Here is a 12,475-nt window from a genome sequence, read left to right as displayed (position 1 = left end):
ATGACTGCACAATGAACTGGAGCAGAAAATATTGGGCTGTTTCAGAAACTAGAGAAAAGTTGTAAGTCTCAGGAGAGCTAGAGATGGTGATAATCAGCATTCCACATTCATCATTGTAATAGCAGATGGTGTGCTTAGTATTCCACTCTGCAACTGTATCAGGGAATACTTACATGGAGGCTGGGGCTAAGACATGATGCAAATTGTATTAAAGAAGGTACACTGCCATAATTTGTCCTAAGACTGTAGAATAATGAACAGTCATGGCAAATTCATATGGAGTTTGAAGAGGTTTTTATTTTTAAAAAGAATGCCATGAGTGTTTAAACTATGAAATGTCTTCCCCAACATTGTATATCAAAAGACATATTCTCACATAAAGTGCGACTTGCTCCAGTGCAGATCATAATCCATCAGGCAAAATACTTGTTTTTAAAACTAAAAACAAAAGGAAACAAGATCTTCTCCTTGAATGGACCAGTAAATCACAAATGTAAACTGGTCTTCCAGCGTGTTTGTTATGTCCGAGCAGAGGCACTGATGCTGTAGATCATTTTCTTAATTTTTTCTTCATTTTTTAGTTCATTGGCTTTAACAGCACAGATCTTGTCTTGCTGGTCTTTGATCTGCTGGTCTAACTCTTGCAACTCAGCCTTTAGGGGTTCCAGAACACTATCTGTAATGCTGTTTAAGAGAAACAAACATTTAAAATGACACAGGACTGAATATGTGACCAATAAATGTAATTAAATTTACAGTCTGATCAGAAATTTCACTAGAGAACAGCACATATGACATTGTACATGAGACTGCATTAAGTAAATACAAAGCTGGTATCAGTAAAAATAACTGTCACTGTGCCCTGCATGTTTCTGTTTTTTTTTTCAAAAACTATACTTCACTGAGCTGGTTTACTATGAGCTACTTATTTTTCTTACTCTACAAGTTTGATAGTTGCACACATGCAAATAATGATTAAATGACAGCAACTCTATAACTAACATTTTATGTGTAGCAGTAAGAAAGTAATATACCCTTCCCATTACTGTTAAAAACAATATTTATTTGTGTGTGATAAGCAACTGATTAAGCACACAGACTCTGGGGTGTGATCGTCACAAAAATGGACATTTATGTTGCTAAACCTTATGCCATTTTTGACCACTTAAAAGATCTTTTTAATTTGATAAATGAGTAGGTAGGCTGGTCCTTGGACATTTCTATCCATGGGCAAAGCAAAATGCAACTACATTAAAATAAGTACATACATAGTAATAGCATATGAAGTTCAAAAACCAAGTATAAAGGTTTAACATATGGAATTCCAAAAACAGAGAGTTCTTGCATATGATATTCAAAAAAGAAATTCAAAATACTATGGATGAAAGGCACAATTGTTGTACAATGCAGGATTCATTTTTTGGTTGGTAGTGATAATATCTCTTACATAATCCTACTTGAGTGACTAGAAGGAAACATATATACAGTGTAAAATCTCACTTGTGAGCTAGTATGCACAGTGTCTGGCACATTGTATGCAGCATTCTGTTTATGTTCTAATAGTAGCAAGAGTCTTTGTGAATATGCTAGTAGTACAGTCATTTCACCTTTCCTGTGGATAAAGAGTCTCAGGAAGCACAACACATGAATGACTGTACTGATACAATACTACTGTATATGTATCTTCACATTATACCTTGAACACAATTCATTTTGGATTTAAAGCTGTAGGAAAATAATCCGTTCTCATTATAGGTTCTGACTAAAGCAGTTATTAGCTATGACAGTTTTAAAACTGCTTTGCTGTGCTTTATAGAATTGGTCGCCCAGCTTCAATCACCACATATATTAACCCAACTCCATATGTTCTGTGCAGCTGCTCTCCTAGTTTTGACCACCACCTATATTAATCCAGCTCCATGGCCAAGAGGGAGGAAGCCCAGAATATGGGATAGGTGACTCAAGCTTGAAAAGTGATTCAAGCATTGGGAGTGGTGGGTGGGGAAAGGGAAGTGGTCTGACTTGCTACTGTACTGCACATACTACAGAGTAGATGTACAGTAAGCAGCAATGAGTCAGAATGTGTGCTTGGCCCATGCTCATCCGTGTTTACATGGTAATCTTCATGGAGAGTGTGCACAGCATCCATGCCCCAGGAAGGCAAAACAGGTCCAGACATCTGCAAGCACATATGCCAACCACTGAGAGGAAGACAGATTAGGCTAAAACCAGAAACTTCCTGATGGCTACATGGATAACAGCCTCTCACATTCAGCTTATTTCTCACATGAAATAAACAGGTTGAAAGATAGCAGAAGAGTTGATAGTTAACAGGGGGGAAAATTGCACAAGTAACTAAGTAGTAAATAAATAAATAAATGCATACATAGCATCATAGGAAGTTACTAGGCTAATGGCCCTAGGGTCCTTACAAGCCTAGTCAAGTTCTTACCCTTATTTCCATGATCAGCACCTATATTCCCTGCCCAAGAGGGACACAGGTGGAACCCCTGGGGTGTATTTATGGTCACCCATCCAACCATGCAGATTGCGTTTGAAGAGGACCAAAGAGGCAGTCTGTCTAACATGAAGTGGGAGTCTGTTTCAAAGGTGTGGTAACCTCTGGAAGACAAATCTGTCCCTCCAGCAGATTTTATTAATGTCACATACCAGGTTAAGGTCTTTACAGAGAGTAGCCCGTGTACTATTTGACTTACAGATATGCAGCATTTCCAATATAGCAGGGTCAGAGATTGCCTTGTATGCAAGGCAGATATCACCTCTCAGTAGTCTGTATGAAACAGAATAAAGTGACAACTGCCATAGGACAGATGTTGAAGACCTTGAATTTTCCTTGTGAGGAGCCTTTGTGGTTTTTCCAACTGCTGTAGGTGCATGGAAAGGTACATAACAAAAAGGACGTTGTACTTGAAATTATTGGCCTGATGGGGGAAGAGTACAGGGTGGTTATAACTTCTTTTTTTTTGGAGGCAATGTCCTTACTTATGAGATGAACAATATAGAATGCCCTTCTTACCACTATGGAGACATGGTAGTTAAAGGTAATGTTGCAGTTATGTGCCCAGGTCTTTCACCAATGACTGTGTACATGGGGTGTTGCTATTGATGTGGTAGTTAGCAGGAGCATCGCGTTTACCAAAAGGAATGCTAATACAGTTTTTTGCATTGAGTTTAAGGCCATGACTTTGACACCAATCATTTGTTTGTGTAAGACCCTCTTGTAGGATGTTGACATCATTTGGAGATTATATGACCACTCACAGTTGACAGTCATCAGTAAACTTTGTCAGCCACAGATCTTTTATTTTTGCTTGTACTTTGGAGAAATATATTCCAAACAGTAGAGGTCCCAGGACTGATCTCTGTGGAACACCACTGGTTACAGTTCTACTGTTGGAGGTGGATTCCCCTATTTTGAGTACACAAAGTTCTATCAGTGAGTCAGTTAGTGACCCATCTAATGATATAAGGGTTGATGCCTAGTTGGGTGAGTTTGTCAATAATGCCTGAGTGGGGATAGTGTCAAACACCTTTGCTAAGTCCAGGTAGGCTGTATGCACAGATTTCCCTTTGTCCAGGGCCTTGGTGACTGTCTCAAAGAAGTCCACCAGGTTTAACAGGCATGATCTCTCTTTGACAAATCTAAACTGAATAAGGTCAAGTGTTTGGAGATTACTTATATCTTTGTTTATAAGGTCTATGATAATTGTTCCATAGCCTTGCAGACATAGCTAATCAGGCTAATAGGTCTACAGTTCCAGGAGTCAGTGGAAGAACCAACTTTGTGCAAGGGCATAATGGTAGTTGTTTTCCATTCAGCTGGTACAAAGCCGGTGCTTAGACTATGATTGAAAAGAGTATCCAAAGGTGTTGCTAATTCATGTTGGAGCCCATGTAGGACACAGCCTGGGATGTTACCTGGTGCCATAGATGCTGAGTTTTTGGCCTTAGAGAGGTCATTTATGACCTGCTTTTGAGAAATACAAGGTAGGGGACAGGTGGTAGGGATGTCATGGGGTACATGTGGTGGGGACAGGGGAGAGACGTTTTCACAGAACCTGTCAGCCAACAGGTTAGCTATGTCCACAGGCTCAGTATATGTGGTATTATTAACTACCAGTTCCTCACAAATCTGGGTCTTTCCTTTTTAGGTTATGGCTGTAACTACAGAATGCCTTGTGGCTGTCCTTTCTTGAGAAAGCTAATTTGGACTCGTAGTTTGCTTTTGAGGATTTCACAAGAAGTCTTATTGCTTGTTTAAAATGAGGAGGGCATTTCCAGTTTAGGAGGGCACACTCCCTCTTACTATTAGAGAGCAATTTCTTCCTCTTATTGTAAAGTATGTTAATGGCAGTTGTCCACCAGGCAGGTTTGCTCTTCCTTGAGCAGCTTGTTTTGGTTGTATGGGCTCCAACATGAATTAGCAACACCAGGTTACAGCCGAGTCAATGCCGGTATACGGTGTTCATGCAAAGAACTAGTGTTGGCATAGTTGCCATTTCCATCTGAGGGAGGAGGTGCACTGAAGCTATTTATACCAAACTGTAGAAGGTTATAATCTGCTTTGGAGAAGTTTTTTAGTTTAGTTACTGCTGGGGGGGGGGGGGGGGATCAGCTGTGATAGTTACTTCGAATAAAACTGATTTATGGTCAAATCTTACCAGGGAGGACCTCACAGTGAGGGTGCTGCAGTGGTCCACCATATTGGTAAGCACCAGATCCAGGATGTTGGCACCCCTTATGGGGGTGTCAACCAGCTGGTCCAGGGCATTGGAGTATCTTGATAGACTCAAGTAGATCCAAATAGGCAGAATGGGTGTCCTGATTAATGGAGGGGGTCTTGTAGCTGGCAATGACTTGAATAGGTGTCCTACCAACAGTTAATTGCACCTGAAGTGTTTCCTGGGAATCATACTGTTTAACAAGTCTAGAGGTGTATTTATCTTTAATGAATATTGATACACCACCTCCTTTAGTTTTTACACCTTAAGTTTGAGGTCTGAACGTGTGGAAGGAGGTGTAACCCAGTATGGCTGGTGTGCTCTCCACAGCCTTGAACCAGGTCTCCATGACTGCACAAATGTCTAAGTCTTCCAAGGTAAGGACAGCCTCCGGTGACTGCATTTTCATGTTGAGACTCCTGACATTTACCAGAATACCCTAGAGGTTGTTTTTAGATGGAGTTTTTACATTGAGAATTTTGTCCTTGAGACACTTGCCTAAAAAGGCAATATTGGGGTGGCAAGAGCCTTAGCCAGTACGTGAAATCCCAGGGGTGACAGATGAAGACCATCTATGGCAAAGCATAGACGTCTGTCGATCCTATCATCCCAGGCTGACAGATAGTGGATCCCCTTAGAATGACACCAAAAGCTAAGCCAATAATTGAAATCAATAATTTTCTGTTTGTAATGAGGCATCATTCTAGGTGAAGATAAAATGCTGCTTAAGGTTAGGGACATACCTGCCTGAAACACATAGTCCGAGAGCTCAGTCATGTCCCTCTTCATATAGTCCAGAGAGGTACATCTCAAATCATTCACACCAACATGGACTATGATGGAGTCATAACAGTACCTGTTTTGGAGAGACCTGAGTCCATGTTTGATATGGGGTATCGTGGCACCTGACAGACAGCTGACCAAGACCTTTTCCTTGTTCAGCCAGGTGAGAGGGACATCAGTGTGTCTCAAAATGGAATCACCTATGACTGATATGTTTGATTTTTGTTTTGTCTTAAAGGTTTGACCAGTGAGACACTGGTGAGTGAGCTATTATATGTAACTAGTTCTGCAGAGGAAGTATTATGTGTAGCATGCTTGTGTTTGTATTTAGGAGGTCTCTGGTGTTTACGTATGCTTCTGGTGAGGACCTCTGCATATATAGGTATGTGGGATGTGTGTTTGGGTGGAGTAGGAGGTGAAATGTGCATGCTGGCAACCCACTCATTGTCATATGTACTGACTGGTGTGAGAGAGCATGGATTCAAGGTTCTTAATATAGCTGCATCTCTTACACGTTGCGTTTGTGTGGACTAGGAGTAAAGGGTTATTGGTGAACATGAGACAACTGCTACACTGCCTCAGGATGCCCATGTCGACCAGGGTGGCTGAGGAAACTGTAGGAAATTGTTTGTCCATAGTGATAGGTAGATTTATATGATCAGGAAAGGAGATCACACTTAGGAGTGCCTAGTGGGTGACAGGTGTGTTGGTACCGCTGAGGCTAGGCTTAGTTTTCCACCTGAAAGTAGAGCAAGGCCATAAGAAATGTCTGGAGGATCACAAGCAAAGTACTAAGGAAAAATTTAACAAACAAAATGGTTGCATCTATAACCACCAATGGTGACCACTGCTACATGGCAGTACATAATGGAGCGCTACACACAAACAAGTGCAAACACAGGGCTTAAAAAAACAAGAAAAACACCCTTTTAGCTCAAACTAGCCAGTAAGAACACTCTCTCTGAGCTCCACTCCAGTTGTTCACAACTGGATGGGATCAAGACAGCACTCTCCCAGCAAAGGTGGCTTGAAGTTGATGCTCAGAAGTTTCAAAACAGATCCAGAAATAGCAAACTTGGAAATGGGCAGTGCTACAGTTGAATTAGTACAGTGTACAGTAAAATGTGACAAAAAATCCTTTTATTAGATATTGGTGATGGTGACTTACTTAGTATGAAGACGTAGGGAAACTCCAAACACTAAACCTGTCTCTGTTTGTATTCACCAAGGGCAAGTCATGCCTATTTAACCTGGTGGACTTTTCTGAAAAGGTCAGCAAAGCAATGGATTAAGGTAAAATGGTACACACTGCATACCTCGACCTGGCCAAAGCTTTTAGGTAACTTCCACTCAGGCACAGTAGAAAAGCTAAATAAAATGGGAATTAATCCTCATGTCACACTCTGGATTGCCAACTGGGTCAAAGATAGGACACAAAGATCAAGACAGGAGAAACTACTTCCACAAAGAGACCAGTGGAGTTCCCTCAAGGTTCAGTGCTGGGACCTCTCCTGTTTGGCATCTATTTCTCTGAAGTAAAATCTTACATCAAAAGGGATCTGGCTGACTAAGTTTGCAAGTGATTGGAAGTTAGGAGTAGTTGCTGAATCCACAAATGACTTAGCCCTCTTACAGGAAGGTTTGCCCCCCCAAAAAACAACTGGTGCTATAATCATGGGCTCAAACTAAATACCAAAAACTGCATTATTGTATCCTTTGGGAAATCACCTAGTCCAGAGAACAATCACATTAACTGTATGTCTATATGAATTGACACAGTTTTTCAGGATTTGGAAACTTATGTGGTTAGTACTTCTATATTTTATAAAACCCTTACTATATTATCACTTAAGACATAGGTAAACATATATTATATAAAAGAAAACAAACCATGTTAACACGTTCACAGTTACAAACATTATATATCACAGATATTCTTTCATAAAATGATCATTGATCCAATATTTAAATACATTGATAAAGTTCTGCCTTCTCTTAAACCTCACTTCTCCTCCAAAACATTATTCTGAATGTATTGTTTCCACAATTTCCATTTGTTTTTTTCCATGAAATTTTCTCCTACCCTTTTTTAAAGATCCCACTTTCGGTTCTTTTATCTTTGTTACAATATTCACAACTTCAAATAAATTTGGTTTATACACTGATTTCCATTTTCTAGTACAGTAGACTCCCTGTTATCCAGCCATTCTTTAACCAGACATCATATTTCTGCCATAGCCCTAGCAAAAGACAACAGAGAAGAACACTACTTATACCTCCTCTGGGCTAAATAATAACAGACATTTCAGTTTTAGACTTCACATTCATTAGAAAAATGCATACTAACACAAATCCTGTTATTCTAGCTGATTTATAACCTATAAATGCTATATTATTTTGTATGCTTTTTCTGATTAACTGGCCATTCATTTATCCAGCCTAAGGTCCGGTCACCAGCGAGACCAGATAAGCGGGAGTCTACTGTAATTGCTTGTTTTGGCAGCCCCCCAGTATTAAAGTTAACAAGGCCTTATTATGTCTAAGTTTGCCTTTATCCCAGCTCAAAAAAAATCATTTCTTTAGTCATTTGCTCACCCAATATTTCTGACAGAGTACTCTGTAAGGAATTTTTAAAGTCTGGGAACTCATTGCACTCCCAAACCATATGTCACAGTTACAGCTTTCTTCCCCATTATACTGCCAACATTTGCCAAGTACCTGAGAAAAACGTCTTTGGAGTCTGTATGGGGTATGAAATTACATGTGCAAATGCCTCCAAGCAAAAATAGACCTTCTAGACTTTGTTGCATATTTGGGAGACATACATATGTACTCCTATTGTTTCCTTGTGAATTGCTGATCCAATCTATCTTCCCAATGTTTTCTAAGCTCCTCTGATTGATTACTGTAGTTATTGTGCAATATTTTATATACATTACTAATTAACACTTTTAACAGTAGCTTTTGCCCTAGATTCAATGAAAAACTCTACCAGAACAGGCCTTTCACTTAGGATTACCATGTTGCTTTCTCTTTGCCTATACTATGATATCAATACCTGATTGGGGGGGGGGGGGTAGTCTCTACATGCAGTCCACATGTCTTCTTGGCCTCTTCCTATTCTATTACATTTCTCTCTCTAAATATTTGTTCCAAATACCTTTGTTCCTTTTTCAGTTTTCTATAGTAAATTCCAGCCTCCTCTTGCCTATTTTCTGCACCCCTAACTGTAGTCATCCCTACTGGCAGCATCTTCTGTCTCAGTTTTTGTGATGACTTAGTTCTTAGAATATTTTCTGCTACTTTATAAATATAATATTCTCTATAGCTGCTATTATTCTCCTTAAGGATCTGGATTCAAAAATTCCACTCTCTCCTTACTTCTTAAATTTTCCACTGCTTCATTATCATCTCTTTCCACTTTGAATTATAAATCTCTGTTTGTGTTATACGTATCAGCCTTAACTGTGTAGTGTTAAAATATCCTTTCAAATTAGGAAATCTTAAACCACCTTATTCTATTGGAAGGATTAATGTATCCCATGTGACCCTTGCCTTCTTCCCCTCCCAGGTAAAATCCTTCAACTCTTTATTAATTACTGACCAAGACTATTTCTGGCTGATAAAAATATGCCTGACCTGTATATAAAACTAAAGGGACTAAAAAAGTGTAATGGCTTGTATTTTGCCATCCATATCCATAAATAAGAACTTCCAGTTTAATCCACACTTCTAAATAATTCATTTTATCATGTCCCTTAAATATGGGTATTGCTGAACCAATTCATGTGTGGGTACATAGTTTACAGCAATAGCCTTTGTTTTGTCTTCATCAATGTTATATCTTGAAAAGACTTGAAACTAAGAAGGCTCCACAACACTGAGATGTCCTTTTCTGGTTTTATTAGGTACACAAAAATATTGTCTGCAAAGAAAACCAACTTTTCTTCATTACCATACGACTTATATCCCGGAATTTCTGAGACCCTTATTTTCCTTGCCAATGGCTCTATATAAAATGCAAGAAACAAAGGGGAAAGAGGACACACCTGCTTGGTTCCTCTGCAGCGACTCAACTAAAAAGACAGGAAACCTCTCCACATTAATTTTTGCCTCTGATTCATAATACGAGTTACTAAATTAATTTATATGTAATATATTTGTACCAAGGAGATACACTGAATTAAATTAACTGTTGTAATTAGTAACTAGATATTTTATGTCAATGTCACTTTAAACCCTTATGTTTTAGCTAATTAATAAATGATGGAAAGGAGTATATAAATGTGTTGTCAGCATCTGCTTTTTAATCTGATGAAGTTCCAGAATAATAAAAGGAATGAAAATGTTCATTTTTAAATCTTACTATTGGCTGACATATAATTTCAACTTTTTTTTCTTTTTCTGTGTTTGCAGTGTGCTATACTTTGTTTTATTGCATCTGATCCATCAGGGTCTATATTAAAACACCAAACTTTCAAAATTTTGCGTGTTCTAATATCAAACCCTATTAATCAAAAATTTAAAACATCGAACATACAGAACAGTGAATTTTTTTCCTAGGGAAAAATGAGAAGTTATGTACCTACCATAACGTTCCATGTTAGTTGTCTTCTTCTCGCCTTCTTTCTTGCTGGATGGGTTCGGAGCCGATCCTCGGCTCCGACTTGGCCAATACTAAAGCTCGAGAGCTATTTTTACCGGCTCGAGGCTCCCCTATATCCCACAATGCTAGGCAATAAATACCCAGATCTCGTTTGATAGCTAAAAGTATAGCAGGGCTGGTCTCCTAGAAACAGAAAAAAATGAAATCCACCTCTATAGGAACCTACCTGTATAACTATCAATTAGGGGCAATAGAGGTGGTTGATGCTGTGTAAGATAAAAGATCCCAAGAATCCTCTCGGTCTGTCCAGGCTACGGGGATGGAGGGTGGGACGCAAGAAAGAAGGCGAGAAGAAGACAACTAACATGGAACGTTATGGTAGGTACATAACTTCTCAATGTTAAGTTGTCAATCTCGCCTTCATTCTTGCTGGATGGGACCGCGTCCCTAGCACCCTTATCCTGGGTGGCTCATCGGAACAGACTCTTGAGTATGGTGGAACCAAAGTTAGCCCAGTTTCTGGAGGGCATATCCAATTTATAATGTGAGATAAAGGTATGAGGAGAAGCCCATGTAGCTGCTTGACAGATGGAATCTATGGGCAGTCTGTCTAGGTCGTGATGGTAGCTTTTGGTGTCTGAGTTCATAAATGAAGGAAATTACAGAGGCCAGCCATCTCAAAAGGGACACTTTGGAAACTGGAAGGCCCATCTTGCCTTCCACATAAGACAGGAATAGCTGGTTAGATTTCCTAAACTGTTTAGTCCTATCCAAATAATAACGAAGCTGGCGATGAACATCTAGGAAATGTAACTTTTATTCTGCCTTGTTGGAATAATTAGGGAAAAAAACTGGAAGGTCGATTGTCTGATTCAGATTCGCCTCAGAAGAAACCTTGGGTAAAAAGGAAGGGTTGGTCCGAAGGGACACCCTGTCTTTGTGGAAAACTAAGTATGGAGGGCGACTGCAAAGAGCATGAAGTTCAGATACCCGTCTAGCAGATGTTATGGCTACTAGAAAAAGGGTTTTCCATGAAAGCAATTTCAGAGAACAGGAAGCGGCCGGTTCGAAGGGGTGGAGAATCAAGGAGGCTAGAACCAAATTTAAGTCTCACTGAGGTGGGGGGTCTCTAATTGGGGGCTTGAGCAAAAAGATACCTTTTAGAAAGGCTTTGCAAAGTTTATGGGACATTATGCTGGAGTCTAAAAAGGCTACATGGAAATTAGATATAGCTGCCAATTGTACTCTAATAGTAGACGAAGAAGAACCTGAGTGAAAATGTTCTGCCAGGAAGTCTAGTATAGACAGGATAGGTGCAGTGAAAGGGTCTATGTTATTAGTTGCTGCCCAGAAGGAAAAATGTTTCCACTTGCTATTGTAAATCCTTCTTGTAGAAGACTTGTGGGAGGCTATAAGGATGTTACGGACCGAATGGGAAATTAAAGGAAACCTGGCTAGGGTAGGAAGCGGAGAAACCAAGCTGTGAGGTTGAGAGATGGGAGGGAGTGGTGCAGCTGACCCGATTGATGGGTCAAAAGATCTGGCACTGGATCCAGATGCCAAGGCTGCTCCAACAGAAACCGGTGAAGGAACGGAAACCATATCTGACGTGGCCAGTAAGGGGCAATGAGGATCATGTTAACTCTCAATGCGATAGCTTTCTGAATTACTTGAGAGATCAGTGGAAAGGGGGGAAAGGCATACAGAAGTCCGCGGGGCCAATCATGGACTAGAGCATCCCTGGCGGGTTCACCTGGTAGGGGAAAGAGGGTGAAGAAATCGTGACACTTGCTGTTTTGGGGAGTAGCAAAAAGATCACAGCAAAGTCAGCCCCATTTCTGAAAAATTTCTTCCAGCACTGACTGACTGAGAGACCACTCGTGTGGTTTGAGTATGGCCCTGCTCAACTTGTCCGCTATCACGTTGGACTTCCCGGGAATGTGCGTTGCTATCAGAAACCGTTGAGATGAGATCGCCCACTGTCAAAGTCTGAGTGCCTCTCGACCTAAGGGATAAGACTTGGTTCCGCCCTGTTTGTTGATGTACCATACTACAGACATATTGTCTGTCTGAATTGCAATAGTCCTGGTGGGAAGAGAGTGCTGAAGGGCTTGCAACGCTAAAAGTTCTGCTCTCATCTCCAGGACATTTATGTGCAAATGGCTTTCAAAAGGTTGCCATGTGCCCTGGACCGTCCTGCCCTGACAATGCCCCCCCCCCCCACGATCAGGGAGGCGTCCGTTGTCACCGTGGCAACCGGGGGGGGCAACAAATGATCTGCCCTGAAGAACTTGAGAGGAGGTCATCCACCAAGATAGATGCTTCTTGCATGATTGGGTTAGCA

General features: G+C 40.4%; 1 protein-coding gene across 1 annotated transcript in view; it reads right to left on the bottom strand.

Annotated features, from left to right (window-relative positions):
* Window positions 1-277: 277 nt before the first annotated feature.
* TRAF3IP1 (TRAF3 interacting protein 1) overlaps window positions 278-12,475 on the bottom strand; it is a 2,107,097-nt gene continuing 2,094,899 nt past the window's right edge. The window contains exon 15 of the mRNA XM_044075051.1: window positions 278-684. Within this exon, the coding sequence (XP_043930986.1) occupies window positions 519-684 (166 nt within the window). The 3' untranslated portion in view covers window positions 278-518. The remainder of the gene's footprint in view (window positions 685-12,475) is intronic.

This window comes from Protopterus annectens, chromosome 6.part0, assembly GCF_019279795.1.
Source record: "Protopterus annectens isolate FY-2018-M chromosome 6.part0, PAN1.0, whole genome shotgun sequence".
Classification (NCBI taxonomy): domain Eukaryota; kingdom Metazoa; phylum Chordata; order Ceratodontiformes; family Protopteridae; genus Protopterus; species Protopterus annectens.
This window is presented reverse-complemented; position numbering and strand designations above follow the sequence as displayed.